This window comes from Glandiceps talaboti, chromosome 1 (genome assembly GCF_964340395.1).
Source record: "Glandiceps talaboti chromosome 1, keGlaTala1.1, whole genome shotgun sequence".
Classification (NCBI taxonomy): Eukaryota; Metazoa; Hemichordata; class Enteropneusta; family Spengelidae; genus Glandiceps; species Glandiceps talaboti.
The window spans coordinates 21641317-21666999 of record NC_135549.1 but is presented as its reverse complement, the minus strand read 5'-3'; the positions used below and the strand labels follow the sequence as shown (position 1 = coordinate 21666999).

The 25683-nt window shown below is 37.3% G+C and overlaps 1 protein-coding gene and 1 long non-coding RNA gene across 2 annotated transcripts in view; both read right to left on the bottom strand.

The window, feature by feature from the left end:
* Positions 1–17362, bottom strand: part of LOC144434349 (adhesion G protein-coupled receptor L3-like) — a 44566-nt gene extending 27204 nt beyond the window's left edge. The window contains exons 1-7 of the mRNA XM_078122804.1: positions 17321–17362; positions 16145–16224; positions 12918–13017; positions 12473–12721; positions 11106–11327; positions 10405–10584; positions 3466–3657 (exon numbers count right to left, since the gene is read on the bottom strand). Coding sequence (XP_077978930.1) covers positions 3466–3657; positions 10405–10584; positions 11106–11327; positions 12473–12721; positions 12918–13017; positions 16145–16183 — 982 coding nt within the window. The 5' untranslated portion in view covers positions 16184–16224; positions 17321–17362. The remainder of the gene's footprint in view (positions 1–3465; positions 3658–10404; positions 10585–11105; positions 11328–12472; positions 12722–12917; positions 13018–16144; positions 16225–17320) is intronic.
* Positions 17363–17419: 57 nt separating this feature from the next.
* LOC144453439 (uncharacterized) lies at positions 17420–24024 on the bottom strand. Its single transcript, XR_013482416.1, has 3 exons — positions 23899–24024; positions 20605–20638; positions 17420–17482 (listed from the first exon to the last, which is right to left on the bottom strand). It is a non-coding gene; the product is annotated as an uncharacterized LOC144453439 (long non-coding RNA).
* Between the last annotated feature and the right edge of the window lie 1659 nt (positions 24025–25683).

The window sequence follows — 25683 nt, the reverse complement described above, 5'->3', positions numbered from 1 at the left end:
TTGATGTGTTCGCACGGCTGCGCCTTTACTTTCAGATTGAATGTATGTTTTCAAAAGTTCTTTTTTGTCATTGTATATATTTACCAAATCGGGGTTTGTATTCATGTTGTGTTCCATTTCTTTTAGTTCATGTTCAAGTTTATGTTTTGAATCTTTAAAGAGTTGACGTTTGTGAGTTGCATATTGCTGTGTCAGCAGTTTTATTTTGTGTTTGCCAATGTCCCACCAGTGTTGTATTTTCGTAAATTCTGTTTTTGTATTCTGCCACTGTGTCCAAAAGTCACGGATGAGGTCGCAGTAGTAAGCGTCGTCAAGTAGGTCGGTATTCATATACCAGACGGGAGAAGTGTTTTGAACTTTTGTGAGAGAGATTTTGATTTTCACAATGGAGTGGTCTGAGAAGGCTTGTGCTCCAGTGAAAATGTCAGCGGTGTGTATGCGGGTAGAGAGATGTTTTGATATGTAAATTCTATCAATTCTTGCAGCTGTTGTGTTATCGCTTTTATGCCAAGTGTACTGTCTTGTGTTGCCTTGGTGATATCGCCACGCATCCACTAATTTAAATCTGTGTGTTAATTTATCAAGGCAAAGAGAAGTGCGAGTATCCGGCTCTTTCTTACTCGAGCGGTCTATTCCAGGGTTTACGGTGCAGTTAAAGTCACCTCCAAGGATGATGGGGTCGTTATTTAACTCATTTAAAAGTTGTTTTAATTTTTGAAGGACATATAACCTTTCATTTCCGTCATTTGGTGCATATAGGTTAATAATGTGAAAAGAATTATCATTGACTTTGACATGAGCATGTAGAAGTCTTCCATTGACGATATTTTTTGTTGACAGAATATTTATATTTCTTTTGGGAGAGAAAAGAATTGCAACGCCAGCAGTATTAGTATTTGCGTGAGAAAAAACACACTGTCCTCTCCATGCAATACGCCAAGACGGTTCGTCGACAGGTATAGTGTGAGTTTCCTGTAGGAAGTGAAAATCGCTCTCATGGTTATTCTTGAGGTAGGCAAAGATCTGATATCGTTTGAGTGAGTCGCGGCCTCCTCGTACATTGAATGTTGTGCAAGTTAGACTAACCATGATTGTGATGAGAAATGTGATGATGTGGTGTATAACCATGATATGTATAGAAGTGGTAAGAGAGCTCAGGAGGATGAACCTTTTGTAGTGAAACTAGTCACTTTCAGATGTTTGATTAACTTTGCTTTTATTTTATAGATTCTAGCTTTCTGTGATTTGGATATTTGTTCGTTATTACGGTAGTTTTTCAGACTGTGGATTAATTTTTTTAGATCGGGACAGAAGTCCACACTTCTCTCAACGATTTTTTTTGAGTACATTACATCGTTGAGGAATTCTCTGATTGAATCTGCTGGTAAAGTGTATTGTTGGCTTTGATCGCCTATTTGGGAGAATTCAGACATGTCAGACATAACTGATTCTGTATCATCTTCTTCTTGTGCATTTTCTTCGTTTATTGGGTTGGTACATGATTGAATAGGAGAAAACAGGTCTTGTGAGTCGCCTATTGTAATGTCAGTATTGGGGAAAAGCTCTGACGCTCCAGGAATCGAAGAATCAGATAGTTCAAGGGAGAGAGGTTGAGACTGAGAGGATGAGGAGGTTGAAGATTCACAGAAGGAGGAAGGGAGAGAGGGTGGAGAGGGGAAGGGGGAAGGAGGGGTTCGTACCCTCTCTTCAACGGATGAAACAGAGTCGTCTGTTTTTTGTGCGTCACTTTTATTACAGTCTTTAACGGTGTGTGTATCATTTGATATGTTGTCGTTGCCATTGGTTACTTTGTCTGTGTTTTCTGTTGGTGTATTGATATTTTCATTTGTATCGTTACCACGAACGTCGATTGTTCGTGTTGTGTTGTTGTCCTCCATCATGGTTACATCTGTGTTTTCTTGAGTGTCTGTATCAGTATTTACACGTTGCAATTGATCACCTGTGTGTACCTGTTTATCGGTATTGTCATTGGTAGTTTTGTTATTGTTGTTCGATCGAGTGTCATCTGTGTTGTCTTGTATATCGGTATTTGTGGTCACGTCGTTGGTATGTGTGTTGCTTGTGTCATTTGTTGTCTCTGTTTGGTTATTCATGGTATCATTACGTGTGCTTTGGGTTTCATTCTGCTGTGTGTTGTCTTCGTTGACAGGTGTTTCTGTATTTTGACGGCAGTTTCGTTGTATGTGACCTGGCAACCCACATTTGTAACACCGAAAGTCGCCAGTTGTCATGTAGATTCGATATGCCCTGTTTTCATGTCTGACGAGGAAATGACCTTCCACTTCGTCTTTGTTGTGTAGTAGCATGTATATTTGTCTGCGAAAAGATTGTATGTGTTTCAAGTTGTCTTTTCTACACCCCAACGGTATAGGTTTTAGGTCGCTGACCATTTTCCCATAAATAGAGAGTTCCCCCTTTAAAGTATCATTTGGGATAAAGGGTGGTACGCCCGAAAGAATTACTTTCGTTGCTGGTTTGACGACGGGTTCAACGTTGACCCACGAACCGTCAATGGTTAGTCCATGCATACATACGGTGTCGACCCAAGTAACTGATTTGAAATAAACTATGATACTCCCGTTTGCACGAGAAGCAGCGATAATATTGCTTGCACCAACAATCTCGGCGATTTTCTCTACATAAGACTCGACTCTGAATCCGTCAATTGTTGCACACCTAATACCATGTTTGCTGGTTAGACCTGCAAATGTATCACGTGTCTGGCTTGATGGCCAGGTAGCCATCTTTGCTACACTGGCTAAAGCCGAAAACCAACCAAAGAAAAAGACCCAAAATAGAAAGAACGGGGGAAGTAGTGTCAAAAATAAACTTACAGGAAGGTAATAAACGGTCCTACCGGTATCCACAGGATGCTAAAAACACAGGATGAACAACAGCAAGCTAGATTTCGTTGGATTGTACGGAGCTCCACTTCAACACGTCCGTTCAAGATGGCGGAAGAAGAAGAAGAAGAAGAAGAAGAAGAAGAAGAAGAAGAAGAAGAAGAAGAAGAAGAAGAAGAAGAAGAAGAAGAAGAAGAAGAAGAAGAAGAAGAAGAAGAAGAAGAAGAAGAAGAAGAAGAAGAAGAAGAAGAAGAAGAAGAAGAAGAAGAAGAAGAAGAAGAAGAAGAAGAAGAAGAAGAAGAAGAAGAAGAAGAAGAAGAAGAAGAAGAAGAAGAAGAAGAATTTGATTGATACTTTTTTAAATATAAACATATCGCCGTGTCTTTTATATACATTTAGACTTGGGCTTTAGAGCTTGGTGTTATTATTCAGTCTGTCAAGTTCACCAACTTCCTTCATCTGCAATCATGGATAAAAGAACCATTGAACATAATAGAAACTGTTTAGTTTCCACGCTAGCGGTTTCAGCACAGACAAGATGTACAGTTCAAGTGAATATCACCAAGCATGACATAGCAGTATTCTTCCAGGCTAAACTTACCGTAACAGTTGGGCTGGTTGTCTTGCCATCTACCATTTATACAAGGAATCGTATCTGTTCCATGCAGCTCGTAGCCATCATTGCAGGTATAATGAACAGTAACCCCTTCTGGTACAACCATAGGAGCCGTGTTGTCCGAATCCGGAAGTTTACCCATTCCATTCCTAGGATGTCCAGGATAGGGACAATTCTCTAGAAATTTACACATAGAACAAGGAAAGCACGGTCAATAGGTAAGTCAAGCCATTCGATGAGTTCACTATTTCATGAAATCAACAACTAGTGTGTTATCAACAATTCATTTCATGATATCCACAAATATCACTATTTCTTGATATTGACAAATGTCTTATTTACGATATCTCCAAATGTCCCTATTTCACGATATCGACAAATATTTCCATTTCATTATTTCGTTACAGTTAACCAACAATGTATATTTCATGATATAGTATGCAACTGTTATAAGGGTATCCACACAGCACCATTCCATGATACCTCCAATGTCTCTATTTAGTAATATATCCAATGTCTCTATTTCACGACATGCATCAACAACAAATGACTCCACTTCATGATATCTAAAAAATGTCATAATATCGTCATTTTATGATGCCTCCCATGTCTCCATTTGGTACTATTTACAGTTCTTTTCCTTAGACCGAGTCCAAGCTATTACATGAACTATCAAGATCATCAGTGAGCCTGATCACATGGTTTCATGTTGAGATAGACACCAAAATGATAACACACAAACATCACTTAAACAGTGTGGGCTCTGTATTTAGTTAATGATATAAACAGTAACAGCATATACACACTACTACACAAGGTACAATATGTTGAAGTTCAAACACAATCCATGGTCAGCAGCCAGTGAAAGTTGGTAGAGTACTCTATTTTCATATTACACGTGTACTTAAAAATGCAGTCTATGTACTGAAACAGTTTCCCTACATATTATTTTCAATTTCAGGGCTTTCCATATTCTACCTACTTCCACTGGCTGTTGACCACGGATTTTGTAGTAGTATGCATGCTGTTACTGTTGATATCATTAACTAAATACAGAGCCCACACAGTGTAAATGACGATTGTGTGTTATCTTTGTCTCTATTTCATGGTGTCTCCAAATGTCTCTATTTCATGATATCTCCATTAAATGTCTCTATTTCATGATATCTCTATATATCTCTATTTCATGATATCTCTAACTTCTAAGTATCTCTATTTCATGATATCTCTAAATATCTCTATTTCATGATATCTCTAAGTATCTCTATTTCATGATATCTCTCTATTTCATGATATCTCTATATATCTCCATTCTTTCCCATACCAATATCTCGATATTTTCTTTCTTTTGTTACCGCTGACCGGTATGGCTTATATTTCGCTGAAAATTTGGTGTAAGTGACTTATTTATTGACTCATAATTTGCTGATGCGCTCATTTCCACGTGTCAATCACATTGGTGGTTACGCCTACCTTGGATACAAAGTCATGATATCGTCAAATTAGTGTGTCGTTATCAACATTATTTGCTACGGTATGAACAAATTCTTTGATCTGACCAAATCATTGAATATATATTGGTAAAATCATATGAAATTGCGAAACTTGAAATACAATTGCCAAACCCGAAAAGGGTCGATCTAAACCAGGTTATATATGTGTCGACATTGAATAATTCAATCATATCATTAACTATTTAGTTATGAGTAATATCAAATACAATTACTGATATTGAGTATCAAATATTATCATCATCATATTAATGACATATCATCAATCAGACTTCATAAAAACTAATGCGAAAAACGTTGCCGCAAAGCAATAAATAATCACTGTCATCAAATTTGCATAACATGTGAAAGGGCATAGCAATGATATGAATGACATACAGTGACAAAAATTCACCAAGTTCAAAATGAGGTTGGACTATTCGGTAATATGCGGTGACCACTGAATGACTCTATCCTGACCTATAAAGTGTTGGGGTGTGTGTGTACATACTGCGATTATCTAACAAGTATGTTTTGTATATTGAGTATGCCACTACGTCACGGACAAGGAATATTCCTTACTTGTGGTATGATATTAGCGCATGCGTGTTCAAGTTCGTCACTTCACTTTGATGCTCTCTGTAGTAGGATCTTTCAATGTTACACACGATTGCTACCAACGAACTCTTCACTATTATCAATCCTACCAACGAACTCTTCACCATTATCAATTCTAATAAATGAACACTTCACTATTATCGATTCTACCAACGAACACTTCACTATTATCAATCCTACCAACGAACTCTTCACCATTATCAATTCTAATAAATGAACACTTCACTATTATCGATTCTACCAACGAACACTTCACTATTATCAATCCTACCAACGAACTCTTCACCATTATCAATTCTAATAAATGAACACTTCACTATTATCGATTCTACCAACGAACACTTCACTATTATCAGTTCTACCAACGAACACTTCACTATTATCAGTTCTACCAACGAACACTTCACTATTATCAATCCTACCAACGAACACTTCACTATTATCAATCCTACCAACGAACACTTCACTATTATCAATTCTACCAACGAACACTTCACTATTATCAGTTCTACCAACGAACACTTCACTATTATCAGTTCTACCAACGAACACTTCACTATTATCAATCCTACCAACGAACTCTTCACCATTATCAATTCTAATAAATGAACACTTCACTATTATCAATCCTACCAACGAACACTTCACTATTATCAATCCTACCAACGAACACTTCACTATTATCAGTTCTACCAACGAACACTTCACTATTATCAGTTCTACCAACGAACACTTCACTATTATCAATCCTACCAACGAACTCTTCACCATTATCAATTCTAATAAATGAACACTTCACTATTATCGATTCTACCAACGAACACTTCACTCTTATCAATCCTACCAACGAACACTTCACTATTATCAGTTCTACCAACGAACACTTCACTATTATCAGTTCTACCAACGAACACTTTCATCGATTCTACCAACGAACACTTCACTATTATCAGTTCTACCAACGAACACTTCACTACTATCAATTCTACCAACGAACACTTCACTATTATCAATCCTATCAACGAACACTTCACTATTATCAGTTCTACCAACGAACACTTCACTATTATCAATCCTATCAACGAACACTTCACTATTATCAGTTCTACCAACGAACACTTCACTACTATCAATTCTACCAACGAACACTTCACTATTATCAATCCTACCAACGAACACTTCACTATTATCAGTTCTACCAACGAACACTTCACTACTATCAATTCTACCAACGAACACTTCACTATTATCAATCCTATCAACGAACACTTCACTATTATCGATTCTACCAACGAACACTTCACTATTATCAGTTCTACCAACGAACACTTCACTATTATCAGTCCTACCAACGAACACTTCACTATTATCAGTTCTACCAACGAACACTTTCATCGATTCTACCAACGAACACTTCACTATTATCAGTTCTACCAACGAACACTTTCATCGATTCTACCAACGAACACTTCACTATTATCGATTCTACCAACGAACACTTCACTATTATCAGTTCTACCAACGAACACTTCACTACTATCAATTCTACCAACGAACACTTAACCATTATCGATTTTACCAATGAACACTTCATCAATATCAATTCTACTAACAAACACGTTATCACGAACAATCCTACCAAGGACACTTATTATCAATTCTACCAACGAACACTTCACAGTCCATTCACCCAATGACTACTGCACCATTATCTATTCTCTTAGCAAACGCTTCAGTTCAATACTAACTCGCCAACATGATATATATACAGACATGATCATTTGACATGTACATACTATACAATTTATGAAAGATGCGACACTGGTAATCCAGCCTTCAGTTTACTATTGATAGACACAAACTAAATATATTGTTCTTCAATGTGGTACATTGCACAAGTGAATGAAAGCGGTTCCTCTACTGTGTGATTACAATCACCACTTATGTGATTAACATAGTTTAACTGGTTTTCAGAGACGCCTCCCTTCTGAGACTATAATAAAACCAACGTCCATTCAATAGCTTATCACTGTTATATCAACATGTTGCGACAATAATTTTAGTTTGTGTTTATCTTATAAAACCGACTGTTCAACAACCAGGGCCGGGTAATAATGACCCTTTAACCACCTCAAGATTCATCATCTTGACAAATAATGACAATAATGAAATCGACATCATGTGAAGGCAGGAAAGTAATTATCCTAATGGACTACTAGTAAATTAATAAATGTAATGATATTTGTACATTTCATCCGTCCCCAGTGTAATTAGAGTCGGCAATTTGCTCTGATGAACATTCCTTGAATATGTTTGTATGACTGTATACAGTTACCATGACGAAGTGCAATAGGGAAACATAGGAACCATCCAATTATTATTTTACCCCATTCATTTGTGGATTCAGTTTCTCATCATCTTCGTTGCCGAGGTTACGTTTTTTCAGAAGAGGGTGATGCTTGACTTCTCCCGTGTCAATTTCAGAGTAGTTTTCTGGGGACATGTATTTTTCACAGGAGATACACATTCGACAACGATATTTAAGTAAGTTGCAACCATCAGACTGACTTTGTTAAAGAACTACACAACACTTTAGAAACCTAGAAGAAACATTGACTAGCACTGTAAAATAATAACGCTAGTTTTTTATATAGCGCTTTCCAACACTGTGCTTTTTTACATTAATATACCCCTGGCACGGATCTATAACTATACAACGGCCCCGAGTGAGACAATCCATTGCAGCCTTTATAAGCTCATAGGATTAAAACATTCTCATGTATTATTTCTGTTGACTCCCCATAATGCATTAGCCCACTGCAAAGATATCCTATAAAGGCACAAGGTGAACCTGGTGTTTCTCTGAAAATCACAAGTCATTGTATATTGCAGATGATGTAAAATCATGAAATGACTCTCCAGAACCTATATATATATATATATATATATATATATATATATATATATATATATACGTGCAAATCTTCTCCTGTGTGACGTCAAACAGGGCAGATCAAAAACCCACATCACCCCTGTTCCTCCGAACTATTTTTTCTCTTTACTGTCCGAGTGTTCCTGCCAATCCTACGTTACGATCAAGTTATCGTAATAATTACGTACTTTCAAAACGTAAATGCACATATTACGTTGCATATATCTTTGGGTGGCATGAGATTGATACGACGTAGAGGTACTTTTATTTTTATTTGATAAATTTGATTCTATCTATTAAAGCATATAGACGATCGATGTAGCAGCCGGCAAGCTTACTTCCGATTTTCCGTGACGTGAGCTCAGAGCTCCGAACTTTAATACACAGCCTGACCTGTGAGCAAATATGATGAAAATGACGGAACAAATGTAGTATTCAGACAAATTCTACTTACGTTTTAAACTAAATTTGGTATTACATGCACATCGCAAGGTTGTAACCGATAATTTTGGTTGAAAAACCACAGGATAGTATGATCAATATACCGTCGAGAGGTAAGCTTGACCTCGCGACAGGTCCGACCCCGCGATTACGTAATTTGCATAGCCGGGGCGTTTATATTTTGTAATACGCGATGAAGAATGTAGTGCGATGAAACGATGCGGTATTCGTAATATACGACTTAAAATTTTAGAAAAATATCGGGGAATACTTAGTTATGTGATAAATATATAATGCCATGGAATCGATGCCTTGTTGTTGATATTCAATGCGTACATGTATGCCCATGACAAGTAAGACGCAACCTGATTGGCTGTGTGTCTCACTGAGCAGAAATTCGGATTTTAATCAGATTGATCAAACACATAAAACACCAGTTTCCACTTTCCATGTTAGTTTTACGTCATAATGCTCCTCGTATGATTCCACGGCCTACAAATTCTCACCTACCTGCTCGAATTTGTATTAGTCCGCGGAATCATACTCGGAGTTGATTTCATGGGATTATATATAATTATATATATATGTGTGTATATATATATATGTGTGTGTGTGTGTGTGTGTGTGTGTGTGTGCGTGTGTGTGTGTGTGTGTGTGTGTGTGTGTAGTTTTTGAAACTGTCTTTATTTTCTGAAATAACGCCCCCCCCCCCCATATGAATTAACAAATATAGAAGGTTACCAGTCACGCTTAGTCAATAATGAATGACATTTTAAACCGACTCAAAAAATATTGAAAATTGATGGGGGGTTCAAATTAATGTGTTTTGTCGACTTTCTTTCGGAAGGTTATTAATTAATTTAATATGGTCTTCATTTCGATTATATCCTTACCTTTAGCGAATATGCGTCAGTAGAAATGTCATCATACTAATCATACTAATTGATTCAGTTCATACCTCCAGTAGGTGGTGTTGGTGTCACCAGGTACAATCATTAATTGATTAAATTACAAAAAAATGGATACAGGGCGTTAAATTATTCATATGTGTAGTCTTCTGTATTATGCTCACGTCATTTTTTAATTGCAGACAGGCCGGACGGACGGACGGACGGACGGACGGACACAGACAGACAGACAGACAGACAGACAGACAGACAGACAGACAGACAGACAGACAGACAGACAGACAGACAGACAGACAGGCAGACGGACAGACAGACAGACGTATACTGTATTTTAGTTAACAAAATATCATTAAGTCTTCTAGTTAACCATCGTTTGCATCGCCAATGTACATTGTAATAACCACACCATTCAAAATGAACCTGTCTTACTTTAGCAGACCAACCAAACAGTTTGAATAATAAAAACTTTCTATGCAGACAAACAATGAACAAAACAGACTACATATATACAAACTCAGATTAAAGCCCAACTTACCCTGGCACTCCGGTCGTTTTGGATACCAATTTCCGTTAAAACATCTTGCTACTGCTTCGCCGAGAAGACCATAGTCTTGATTACATCCTACAAAATATATACTGCCATGAAGAAAATGAACTTCTGATGTCTTCATTGCTTGACCCGGAGGAACCTCATCGGTTGAACTTGTACATGATTCTGAAAACCAGAATTAGAGATCACATCATGTAGACGTACACGTTACACACACACACACACACACACACACACACACACACACACACACACACACACACACACACACACACACACACACACACACACTCACTCACATGTATATACACTTGAGCCAAAGAATTAGGTCACAAATCAACTGAGGACTGCCTATTTCCATGGATTAAGTCTATAATACTCTGATCTGATGAGAACTGATCATTGTTCTCTTCAGTGAGACGTCTTTATCTAAGCTATAAATAGACAGACAGACAGACAGATATATATATATATATATATATATATATATATATATATATATATATATATATATATATATATATATATATATATATACATATATATATATATCTGTCTGTCTGTCTGTCTATATACACGTTTATCAACATATTGGTCGGATGGGGAGTTATAAACAAACAAGCAACCAGACAAACAAGCAACCAACCGAAGTCAAAGGTACACACCAGCATTTCAATGACTCTTACCTCCTGCGTAGACTAGCACTTCACACAGAGACAACGCACCATAGGTGTCTCCACGTTTACGAATGCCAACGTATTTGGCCGGAATGCCATCGTCACATTCAAGAATTCTCTCCTCTCCGATAATAAACTCGTTTCCTCCATAGCTTGACGATGAACATAATGTGTATGAATCAAAGTGTTCGTTCATACCTGCTGTCACTTCAAAATCACCAACGCCATAACCTGTATATACAAAATCACAAACTTGATGACAGCCTGTCAAGGTGACTTTGAATAGGTTAAAGGGTAAATGTTAACTGTCTAATACTGAGAGGTCATAAAGGGAAAATAGCAACAATGTGACTGCACTTAAAAAATAAATTTCCGGCGGTTCGTGGGAAAGCGGAAAATTATTATCTTGATATGACGTAACTACTGACAAGTGAGGGGACAAGCTTTGCACAGGTGTTCTATATAACCTAGTGAAAATTACGTGTAAGTGAAAGTCTAGCATTGTGCATCCACTTTCAATTTGTTCCGAGTGATCGCCGCCTTCCCACATCTGAACCGGTGTAATCTACAATCCCATTGGACGTGGACAATATTGTAAGGATTGTGGGAAGGCGGCGATCACTCCGAACAAAACAAACGTCACAATACGATGAATAGAGGTAAATAAGGACATTTAGCCGCTTTCACCACATCAGATTTTAATCAGATTGTGGATTACTGTGCCTCTTCGGCAAACTTAACCCTAAACCTTCCACAGACTTTTACGTGGACTTGGCCCGAAGAGGGTTACCTTTGTCCATTTGCACTGTTTTGTGCAGGTGGCCAATTTGGTTTTACATCTTTTAAATCATTCTTGTCCTGTTTAATAGAGTTCCGTGAGGTGCACACTTTAATCAGGCAATGGTTTTCTACATGGTCGCTGCAGGGAAGGGTATTGGGGGGGGGGGGTGTTCCCTGCCTGTACATTTTTGGTTAATAAGGGCATGTACATAATTAAATAATGGGGTCTTCAAAACCTCAATTAATCAACCACTGTCGATCTCAGTATCTATTTGGTCCTCACTTTTCACTCTACGTATATACAAACAAAGGGAGATATTCTCTCTGATATCACCTGCTGCCTCATAATCAAATACGATAATAAATGAAGGGTGTACATACCACAAAATTGTTTTGCAAATGTACAAAGTAAACGATTTCTCCTGGGATTTGACATGTTTCAACGAGTCATGATATTTAATCAAGAGGCCCACCCCGCTATACGACCGTACCATTTTAAGCCAGTCACCCATTCACACCCCTATCTAAAGGTTTTATCATCGGCATTTATATTGTAATACAATGTAAAAAGTATAGTTGAATCTATGTTGACTTACCATCACCACCAATCACAATTCCAACAGCGAACAGCAAGTGCACGATACCCAAGTCCACTCGCCACCAGTTTGGCAGGCTGAACACTCCAGAGTGCCTTCCACTCTCAAACGTAGGACACCCCACTAAATTATCTTCAGCTTCTAATTGTCCATCAATGGCGAAGGAAGCCAAGGTGTCACAACTTATATTTCGATCTCTGCAATTTTCATTTCTCAGTTCCGCTTCCATCCCCTGTGCGACGTTCATAACTGTTTAAAAAAAACACGCGACCATGGAATTATTCTCTCTCTCTCTCTCTCTCTCTCTCTCTCTCTCTCTCTCTCTCTCTCTCTCTCTCTCTCTCTCTCTCTCTCTCTCTCTCTCTCTCTCTCTCTCTCTCTCTCTCTCTCTCTCTCTCTCTCTCTCACATATATATACAAGTAGCAGTAAATACGTCAGACTTACTTCGAGGGCCTTTGCAAATAAATCCATGATAATTGTCACAAGTTGTCAATGCTGATGTCCTGTCCCTTGTCAGGAGGATGCAGTTATCGTTGTGAGAATCCTGCTTGTGTTTCAAAACAAGACAAAGTCAATTTGAAACAAAGTCTACCATTATATGTTGATATATCATCAGCTAATTTGCATACATACATACATACATACATACATACATACATACATACATACATACATACATACATACATACATACATACATACATACATACATACATACATACATACATACATACATACATACATACATACACACATACACACACACACACACACACACATACACACCAGTGTGTGAACTTAAGGGAAAATGACTACTGGTCATAAGGACCGACAGGTAGCAAATGCTGCTGGTCCTTAAGGAAAACTGCTGGTCCATACTCAATGCAGTTCACGTTCACGACCTGTATCTACACCCCCCCCCCCCCATTTACAGATTAAATGATTTTGAACTTTGATATGATACAACATATCTTTAGATATAAAAGTAAAAGAGAGTACAACGAATTGTTCACTATCCACTATTATTTCATAAAATTTCCACTCACAGAGTCAAAAAATAACTTGGAAGTAAATTTTGGATTCACAAGCAAGTACTTTTTGACTATGTGAGTAGAGGTTTTCATTTGTAACTATGAACCCAGAGACTATGAATATTCATTCTCGCATAATCTGTTCCTATAGACTATAGTGGTCTGAGACTGAATGTATTCATTCCACCATAGAAATACATATCCATAGATTGTAGATAATATGGGTGAATGAATCAATAAATCTACATTATCTGCAATCTCTAAGAGATCACAGTCCTCTCCTTCCTCTCTGTACGATTCACTAAATTCTGAATCACATAATCCAATGTCAGATTCATCGTATGTGGCAACAGCTGATGTAGCTTTCCAACTCTTAGCGAACGTAGACCCACAAATTCATCATAGCAGAAGGTTTTGTCGCATAACTATCCCTCTTGAAAACTGTGTATTTGCTTTATTTCAATTTCCAGCCACACAGTGACACTGAGCGGTTTCGTCTTCCTTCAGTCTTTACAAATATGTACAGAAGGGCCACCCCCCCCCCCCATAAAGCCCTACCCGTATACCCTACCGTGGTGTATTGAGTATCGTCACCGGTTGTTTGTGTAAGAAATCTGACCATGATGAAGAGAACTATCATGGCTAAACATGTCTTACAGTGCAGTGCGATTTTTTTTTTTGACATGGGAACGTAATATGGTAACTGTACTGTAATGTGTCATCCACTATGAACCCGTGCTTGCCATGATGCAGTAATTTTCCAGATACAACAATGGCAACAAAAATGCAACATTTCTAAGTTTATACGTTGATTACAACATGACGACGTACATCATCATATTCATCAAATTGAAAGCAATCAGACTACGTATTTTTTTTTTTTACTGTTTTTACAAAAAAACCTACCGTACTGAAGATATTTTACGAAGTGTACCTGCCTTCTTTATTAGTTAAAATGCCATTTTCAGAGTAGTTATATGTTTTCCGTCAGTTTGTTTTGATCATGGCCACACACATGGGGGAATCCGGTAAATTGATCGGGAAACCCGCTAACATTTACCGGCTTTAATACCAGCCTTTAAAAAACAGTGTCTGTTTCGTCTTCTTCTTCGGAAGCTCATTAAATATTGCCACATACTTTATAAATACAACGTGGAACTGTCTCAAGCACGTTAAAAGTTTCATACACTTCGAACAGTAAACTTTACAACAATGATTAAATGATTACGATATCATGGCGGAAAAAGACGCAAGCGCTGAATGCGTAAAATGAGTCTGAATGTCTAAGACGTTCTGATTAGACAAGACAAAAATAATTAGAGAAATTCAGCCAACCATGTGTTTGCTAACATAATTTCATAAAGCAAATGCTGTATGCTACGTCATACATGTATGTAGACATGATATCAACATTTAGTTGACAACAACACGGAGCGAGCTAGCTCTGTGTCGCTTGACTTGAACGAGATGTCGAGGGTGAAATAGTTAACACAAGATCAGATTCATGTAGGTGAAATTGGATATATCTTTAAATAAATGTTATTATTTAGTCCAAATTTCCGTCGGTCATAAGGACCGACACGTTGTCGTAATTCTGAAAAACTGTCGGTCCGAACGGAAATCTGTTGGTCTCGGGCCGAAGGACCGGCGTTAATTTCGCACGCTGATTACATACATACATACATACATACATACATACATACATACATACATACATACATACATACATACATACATACATACATACATGAATGTATGACCTGTTGTCATTGGCCGTGTCAAATTCTTCTTTTTGAAAGTATCTCTTCGTCACTCACTTTCCCTAAATAACACGATGTCACAAGATGTACATGTGTACGTTCATGTACACTATAGGGCACCAATGATATGAGGTTTTGGCAAAGAAATGTAGACTGAAAACACACGTTTGCGCCACTCCATCATTGTCTAGATGTCTGAATGTTTTAAAAAGATGGTGATTTACTATCAAAACGTACAACCTCTCTCCCTGAACTTATCGGTGACGAATCGGAATTGTTGCCATTTTGGCTCGAAGTGATATATAGTCAAAACTTGCAGCACAGGAGTTGATTGTACAAGTTAATAGTATTATGCGCAATGAGTACAATCCTTTACCCGTCTATATGCTAGATGGTTGATCTATATAGGAGAAAGTTCCCCTTACCTTCACTGTCTATATGTACGTACGTTGACTTAGTTGTACAGCGCGTTTCATGTTAGTGTTCATTGGTTCTGTTTGCTCCAACCACATAGAGACCAACACGAAAGTGAACGTTATGCAAGAAAACAAGATCACGATTTCTTGCTACGTTTTGCATATAAATGAAATAAAACTACTTATACGTATTGCAAGTAGACGAAGACATGCTGGGGATCGGGGGGGGGGCAATGTTTTGATGTATGCATTTGATATGTGTATGGATTAGTTCATTTCTTTTAGACAAAATGTTGCAAGAAACAGTATTCATTCAGTCTTGCAATCTTAGAATGTAGTATGTGTGGCTTATCATTGGTTTCAGCGTGGTTGTATACAAGCAGAGCTTCTGGTCTCTAACAGGAATAGGGCTGTAACAATTCATGATTGTACAATTTAATAATCGACATTTCATGATCATCTTACCTCCTCGTCAGTTGATGTGTCAATACCATCAGATGCCATATAGTGAGAGCCAATCCAGTAGTCGTTTACGTTATGCAGATCTGGAAAAAAGAAATAAATACATTTCACTGGCAGAGTTTCCAAAATACTTGGCGACTGCCTTTCCACAAAATAACTGTGAATTGATCAATATTCTTTTCTTTTTCTTTTTTTTAAACATACAAAAACTCTGGTGAATCATTAGAGAATCACATATTTTATAATCATATTTCATATGTTGCCTAGGGAGGCATCATGCATGTGTGATGAACAGTTGTCAGTAAACACCTGTAAAATACACGTTACACAAAGATGTCAATGCTACTGTAAATGACATTGTTAGTTGAGTATTTTATCGTCTCGAAAAAGTATTGTTAGTTCTGCGGCATCCTTGTTCAGTCTGTCTGAGAGATTGGTAACTAGAACATACATACTTATATTGGTTTGTAAGAACTGTTTTGAAACTGAAACAAATGGATTTCCTAGAAACTATACACGATCTTCGACACTGGAGTAACATGTAAATAATTTGTCGAAATTGTTATGATAATGAAAAATGCGTAAATTCTACCGACAGTGTCTTGGAATAAATTAGATAGACAAAAGCAGGTCCCTGAAAGGTTTTTATAACACGAGCAGCTGCAAAAAGAAAATTGAAGAAAAAGTTGTTCGACGAAGAGAAGTCCTACAGTAAAGTACTGCAACAGTTGTCATTTTGATTTCACTGGAAGTCAGCAAGAAGAACTTTTGCGCATCATTCGAGCTCAAAACATTGACCCATAAATCAATCCCAGGTTTCCGTATTAAAACTAACTTATCGAGCTATTTTATTGATGGATATCGATGAATATCGATGGATAAATAAATATAATACATGTGTCTGTGGGGATTCTGTCTGTCTCTCTATGTGAATGTGTGTGTCTGTGTTTGTTTGTGTGTGTGTGTGTGTGTGTGTGTGTCTGTGTGTGTGTGTGCGTGCGTAACTCAGAGGGATATTAAACAGGTTCAAAACAGTTCAAACTGCAGTGTTTCACATTGATTCAAACTAGTTAAGACTGGTTCAAACTGGTTTGTTTAAAACTTGTTTTATAAAGGAGTTAAAGGTCACATACATCTGGTAAGTAGTTAAAAGTCATACATGTTTGGTATTGAACTTACTGTCATATATGTCATATATGAAATCTTCTTCATCCTGGCTTGTAATGCTGACCAAATGAAATGCCAAGTTTTCACAGTATTTCTGGGCATCACGGTAGGTGGCACGAGAGTCGATGACTCTATAACAGTGGTCACCGTATGGCCCATAATGGGAGCACCAACCTTTGTCGACAAAAGAAAAATCACATATTCCATAATTATGTCGTCTGGGGAGTACTGTATTGAGTATCATCAAACTAAATCCGGGAGTCTCTGATATCAACAATTAGATTTAAAATTCACTAAAATTAATTTGAAAACAAACTTGACATTCAATGGGAAGGTATTAAAGACTTCAAGTTAGTATATAACAGAGAAGCTGTTACAATAATCCATATGAGCGTTGATCATGTTTTGCGCGCCTTTATAATATTTGGAATTGTGTAGATCTGAAATCAGAGGCCTAGCTTTATAGGATTGCCTATCTGTCAGAATGGAACTGTCAAATTATTTAATAATAAGTAAAATTACCACAGAATACACGGTTATTGTCAGCAACATTAACCTATACAAATTTAGGACAGAAAATCTGACCATGATTGCGATGAGATGGTAACGATGCAGCCGGAATACAGAAAACCCAGCCAAAGATTCGATGAATAATTTTCAGAGATACTGTTGGTGCGAAATTAATCCACAGAACCTCAGAAAATATTACAATGTGGTTTATTTGTGCACGGTCTTTTTCCACACTATCAAGTTACACAGCTACCTAAACTAAATCTAAGCGTATGCTTCAACTGTTACCCGCGATACGTATAACAATACAAGTTAACACCACGTCCAGCGACCCTAAAACACCTACAGCGCTATTGTATAACCCATTGCATCCTCTGTAAGCACACACGATAAAATCCTTTACATGCCAACCTCTACGCTATCAGGTCCCAATCGATACATCCAGGTTGACTTATCTTTATATACATATAGACACATTTATTAATGAACTGTTGCAAGTGCACAAAATTACTTGAGTTAAAATGTAACTGTCGGTTACGCTAAGTATAACAATAACACGACTGACCCGGCGACCTTAAGTTTAAGCTGCCGACCTTAAATATTTGTTTACATTCAAAATGGTAAAGTTGTGAGAATTTGCTTCTTATTTTCTGTAAATTTTCTGGCAAATGTATTTCACTTCAGAGAGACCCGGAACTTTCAAACTGTAAAGTACTGTTGAATTTACAAAGTACAATGTGAATATCAAGTTGTGATCGTTTACTTCAAATAGGTATACCGCCTAATTTTCTTCATTCCTTTTTTTTTACACCTCATCAAACTATCACAGCAGAAGTGTTATGACCGACGGAAATCTTGTCTTGGTCGAAGCAATTTTTTTTAATGAAAAAAAAAACAAATGAAAAAAACAATCCCCTTATATTAGTAAGAGTAACCAAGTAAACAGTATTTCATGTACAAGATATGTTATGCTGTATCCGGGAGGAAGTGTGACTCAGCTGCGGTGAAGGAAAGTGGATTAACACAGGGTATGCAACGGCGGGGATGGTGGGGGAGAGGGGGGGGGGTGAAAACGAGCTGCCAAATAGACACATCGTCGTAAACCACAGCCTCTGTTACAGCACCGTCCAAGACGTACCGCCAAGAGGTTATTTCGCAGTGTCGCGGAAGAAATAACAGCTCTGGTTTGCGAGAATGAATAGCCAGGTTATTCATAACACTCTAAATAACTTGGATAATTAGTTTTAGTCATTCTGTGTTCACAGAGGAAAATAGTGATCGTATATTAACTTATTGCATAGCTAATTTTGTAATCATAGCATTGTCCTAGTCTAGTTTCTTATACTGTACGATGTCGTCATGGTGTGGACTACATTGTCCAGACTTGCTTTCGACACGTCCATATAGTATGGTGAGACAGTAACACAGACCGAAGTCTCTGGGATAGCATGCATAGCATGCATAGCATGATATCTATATACACTCCCCTATAGAAAATTACCTAGAAATGTTTAAATTTTAAGCATACAATTTCAGTATACATTTGTTAATTCAAAGCCTGTATCGTATTTTCTCGTGTGTGTCTTTCTCTAACAAGCTAAAGAGAGCTAAGTGTCGAACCGATGACACATACAGTTATAATTTAATTTCAAAAAAACAACCAGACAGAAATTAATCACACACTGCATATGCCACGCTTAAATAGCAAAATCGTGAGTTTTGCTACATTTTGTCTAAATGACATAAACCGTATATAAATGTATTCATTTGATGTCTGTTTGGTGGCATGTATAATTCATTTTATTTAGACAAAATGTAGCAAGAAACTGTATTCATTCAGTCTTGCAATTTTAAAAGTGTAGCATGTTCGTTTCTTATTAGTTTCTGCGAGGTTCTATCAAACAGAAAAGCTACACGGTATTTTGGAATTGACTGTACTATTAAACTCACTCATCAGTAGTGGACTTTCGATCGAAGCTCCTTCACTGATAGCAAAAAGTTGCGTCATATTACTGTCAACTCAAGCAAAAAATGATTGATTGCCAAGCTTGCCCAGTTATATGAATTTTTGGACATTTCGAGAGTCATCAAATTATAGGTATAGACATGAATAATTCATTAAAGTCGAGTATTCATTGTTTCAATTAACCAGACCGTGACAAGTTTTCGATTCAATAACACTTTAAAACAACATTTAATAATCCGTCACGCCAAGTGACAATATTTGTTGAGTGAATCTCACCACACACGGAGAAATTGGCGCGGCGGTGTTATTACTGTAGAAAACCAAATGTATACATAGTGTATGGCAGTTGTTCTGTGTTCACGCTAGGCCACTCAGACTCAGTATTAAGGAATGAATTTGAATTTGACCTTTGACTCCATCACCTCACCAACTTAATTTTGCTGGGTTTTTCTTTGTCTGTGGTATTTTTTTAAATTTGTTTTGCACTGTTTTCTAAATACAGATGTGTGACTTGTGTATAGGACCTGATAAGCATATTTTTCTCCCAACACAAAACTGATTTTTTAAAAATCGGTTTTTTCCCCCGTATAAATGTATTGCTGGCCGCCTTCAGTAAATTATTAACTGTTGCTTGTGACAGAAGGTATTCAGCTAGTCCAGTGAACATTTGGTTGGACAATCACTTACCCCCAACCCTCACCTCCTGTAACCAATTAGCCATAGATAACCAACACATAGGCTTCCGAAAGTGTTGTCACCTTCCCTCTAGATATAACAGTCAAAATAACAGTCAATAACAGTCAAAATAGATAATACATACCCTTCTCTTCAATCGATGAAACATACTTCAGTATCTGAAGGGAATGAAACAAAGAAATGAAATTAGGAGAAAGACCTATTCTCTTGACGATTGCAAACAGCACGTGCACATATTGCAAAATAGTTAACAATAGCCTTGAAAGTGTATTAAGAGTTTCAGACAACAATACAAAACGAGTAATAATTCAAAATATATGTCTGTCTGTAGGTCTGTCTGTTTGCTTGCTTGTCCGTCCGTCCGTCCGTCCATCCGCTGGCTCGCCCGCCCAACCGCCCATCCACCCACCCACCCACCCATCCATCTATCTATCTATCTATCTATCCATCCATCTATCCATCCATCCATCCATCCACCCACCCATCCATCCATCCATCCATCCACCCACCCACCCACCCACCCGCCCACTCACCCATCTATCTATCTATCTATCTATCTATCTATCTATCTATCTATCTATCTATCTATCTATCTATCTATCTATCTATCTATCTATCTATCTATCTATCTATCTGTTTATCTCTCTCTAACTGTAAGGAGCGGTATTATCTTGTAGTGTCAATCCATGTGGACCTGATTCGGTACTTAAATGACACAATCTTGTAAAAGAGCATGCTGCTATATCATGAAATGAAAGTACTAAAGACACAATATGCTTCTTTATAATTGTGATGTCTGTATAAGGATAAATTTGAGATGGCTGGTGTCATAAGTCGATCGAGTTGGACGTCGCATCCGAGTCGTATAACACTGCAGTATGACGTCATCCTGTCATACAACATGATAATGGTATGAATTCATCTAAGTCGTACAACACTAGAGCATGGCGTCATACTTCATTTTTTTTAAATGTACGTGAAAGGGTACTATTACAAACTGTATATTACAAACTGTGGAGTGAAAAATTGGTACGGATTTACAGTAAAACGTCATAACACTTTGATGTTTTTAGTTGTTCCCTCTCACGTACACTTAGTACAGATACGGCCTAAAAAAATAACTGTTTGGTTCAGTTTACCCGACCCCACGTAGTTTTTCACTGCAGACCCTAAACTTCTTTATGTACACGTATTCGAGAGAAAAAATGAAATCGCAAAAATTGTGAAATCTCAAGAAGTAGTGGATGCGGAAACTGACATCAACTTAAAAAGACAATATAAAACTGTTCTTCCAATCTGTAATGGCTGTACATCTGATAGGAAGAAATAAATAACACAGAGACTATTTGGAAAACAATGGAAAACCTTAACTAGACACTCACGCATGAAAAAAAATTATATACATGTAATAAAATAAATCAAAAAAAATCTACCTACCCACCTATTCTAAAAGTGAGCGTAATCGGAACCACACAATTTTTTTATTATTAGACCTGAGGTAGTATACTTCAATTTGACAATCACATTAATTCACTGGTCATTTTTGGCACTGCAGACATCTGACTTTATGAAGACAAGAACAGTCGTACTTAATTCTAGATTTCTCATTACCCAACCGACCCTATGTCACCTCAATCTAGGTAAATAATGATACAAAATGGCAAATCTACTTAAGACAGGGTTAGAAAAAAAACACAGCGTCACTGATTGTACGATGCAAGGCGACCCCACGAACGCGTAGTAGCGAACATTGTCGTTTAGTTCAGAAATTTTGGAACTTTAATTTTTTTTAAAATTGTTCAAAGTTTCCTTCTGAGTTTATTTCTGAGTCATTCAGACTGTTAGAGTATGATCATTATGTAATGAAAGTATCACCAACGTTTACACATAAACTTACTAGTTATTTTACTTACTATTTTTGAACTTTTAAACTGAAGGACCGATCCGAGGCGAACCATCTTTTTTTCATGTGTTACGATGAAAAACACTGAATTAAGCATAGGTGTCCTAACGAGTTTGAAATAAAGTTGAGTCTATGTAGGTAATAGATGATCTAATAATACCAAAATGTGTTGACTTCAACGGTAAACCTCACTCTACATGTATAAGAACAGAGTAAATACGAATAACTGTTGTAATGTAGCGAGAACGCTTGTGTGTTGACGAGTATGGTAGAGTCCGAGTGTGTACGTCATCAACCTGGGTGGTGCGATTAGTATTATTGCGTCCGTCTAGTGATAGGAGAGTCTGGGATCATGTGCATACTCGGGCCATCTTTACTCCTCGTTTACGACATTTGGCGACGAGAGCAATTGGCCAAAGCCGGGACTCAAAACCTCCGATTACTCGAAGGAACGCACTTCACAACCCTTCTACCCGGGCCGACGTCCACCGAACGAACTTGAAATGAGAATTATGTAATGAAGTTCGAGGACAGAGTGTGTATCTAAACATTAAAATTGAAGACTTCAAGTTGAATTTCAGTAACCCGACATTGTAGGAATTGACACAATGAGCAATATATATTAGTACGTACATGCACAACGTTAGTGATATTTATATTGAGGTCTGTCAGCTCCTCCTCCCTCCTCTCTCTTTCTCTCATATGAGTCTCTGTCTGTCTGTCTGTCTGTCTGTCTGTCTGTCTGTCTGTCTGTCTGTCTGTCTGTCTGTCTGTCTCGCTCTCTCTCTCTCTCTCGTGTGAGTGTCTCAAGAACTTAGATATTAATAGAGACAGACAGAGAGACAGACAGATAGACAGACAGACAGACAGACAGACAGACAGACGGACAGACGGACGGCAAAATGGAGGAAATTATAGACTGTAAGGTCAATACTAGTTAGTAAATGTAGAAACATAGCAAAGTGAAGGTCGAAGATGTTAAATCACAATTGATCACTTGCAATAGATCGTTGCAGCTTGATTTGGTTTTTCAAGCGTCGATCTAATCATCAACATTGCGTTCGTAACAAAAATACTGCACCAAAGACAAAGGTGGTGGCCGTAATATACGAAAAACACAGGAAATATTACACAAACACAAAGCAGAAGACCAAGTTTATGAAAATTCCCAGTGCCATTCAATGAAATGTTCGCTCTGCTTGAATGACCACATTACATTCTTATCTGTCCTACATAGGAAGACATAAACCAACCAAAATGAGAAACGGAAAATGTCGATAAAATGTCGCAATATTTGTCAATAAAATGCATCATATGGTACGCATAAAACGTAAAATGAGATATTTACTTTAAGAATCTTTGTGTTAGATTTATATTTTCTTATCATTGAATAAGTGGAGCCGGGGATCGAACAAAACTATAATGGCAGTATCATGAAAAACAAAATGGCACATACTGAATATATCCATCATTCTGAAAATGAGTGGGGCAATTATTAATACATCTGTAACCTACCAGGAGATAAAGTCCCAATGTATACAAAAGCATCATCTTCAAGATGAAAATGCTGTGTTCATTTCATCACAATGGGGAAGGCAACCATTCTTCTTACTCGGACGGTTATTTCAGAGTTGTCAGACAGTCACACCCGACGAATGTCTTTTCGAAAGAGACGCATGGCTGGGTATGAACCTTGACACTTTGCCTCCGGTTTGTTGTCGATTAGGTTGGCATGGCAACTTCATATTAATAATGATAATGAAATATTAATGACCAAGTGCAACCAATAATGACTTAATGGCGAACTATAATCATAGAATATAATATCAGAAGCATTTGTTCTTTCTCTCATCAAGGTTTTTTGCACATGCAAATTCTCCGAAAGATATTGACATTTCACACTTTAGGCTTAGCAACACATTTAATCTAGAAGTGTACAATATAGTTAGAATGTTAGGTAGATGAACTCGTTGATTTGGTTATTAAAACGTTTTATGCGGTTGGGTTGATATTGAGGTCAGTTCATTTCTTAAGCAGAAATATATTACATCTATCAATTTATCAATTTGAAAGCATAGAACTTAACACATACCGTATTTGTTGAACATTCGTAGGCGTATTTCTCTCGTCTTGATATTAATCTTGTGTTTTAATGAATAATAAACGTGAAGATGGAATTATGAATTAGGTGAATTCAATATATCAGGCAAAGTTTACTATCATTGGATGTCCTTCAAAAAGATGGAAAGGTCAGTCAGAGCAAGTGCGACGAGAGAGAGAGAGAGAGAGAGAGAGAGAGAGAGAGAGAGAGAGAGAGAGAGAGAGAGAGAGAGAGAGAGAGAGAGAGAGTCTGAGAGAGAGAGAGAGAGTAGGAGAGAGAGAGAGAGAGAGAGAGCGAGAGAGAGAGAGAGAGGGGGAGGGGGAGGGAGAGAGGGAACGAGAGAGGGACAGACAGAGACAGACGGACAGAGAAGGGCATTCACATGGCTGTCACCCAAATCAATATTAAATATAGGTTGTTGAAGTAATTGCGACGAAGCCGCGAGAATTTTTTTAATTTACTCGGTAAACGACCACTCCTGAGGTTTATTTATTTATCATTTATTTATTTATTTATTTATTTATTTATTTATTTATTTTATTTATTTATTTATTTATTTATTTATCTAATAAATTTATTTATTTATTTATGTGAGATGTCTACAGGATTACCCCATTTACAGACACTCTGAAATTGGAAAAGATTAAAATGCATACAATATTTACAAAACTAGTACAAATAGAAATAAAATTATAAAATAAAATAAAAGAAGATAAAATTACCGAACTTTCGTTAAATTCACACATCAACTATTTCATTTAGGACATCTTTTCTAAAAGTACTGAGACTGGAAAATATGTCAGTGTTTTGCACGGCATTGATAAAATTGAAGGTCGTATGTAAAAACGAGTTTTTTCCTTTGAGTAGAATTAAAACGTGCCATGTTTTAAATGTGCTGGGAACGGAGATTCCGGAACATTATATTGGCAACAGTATACATTGGGTTAGAAATACTGCATCCAGTAATTTCCAACGAGATTGAAGACTTTGAATATTAAAATACTGACAAAGATTACTGTAATCAAGGTTTACTCCTTTACCAGGGAACGATTTCCCAAAATAAAGGTAGTTGAGAAATTTATGCTGGACCCTTTCAATTTTAGTGATTAAATACTTCTGATGGGGTGACCAAACTTGTGGACAATACTGAGTTGACTCCGTACAAGCGAATTATACTCTAGTTGACTCCGACGGTACAA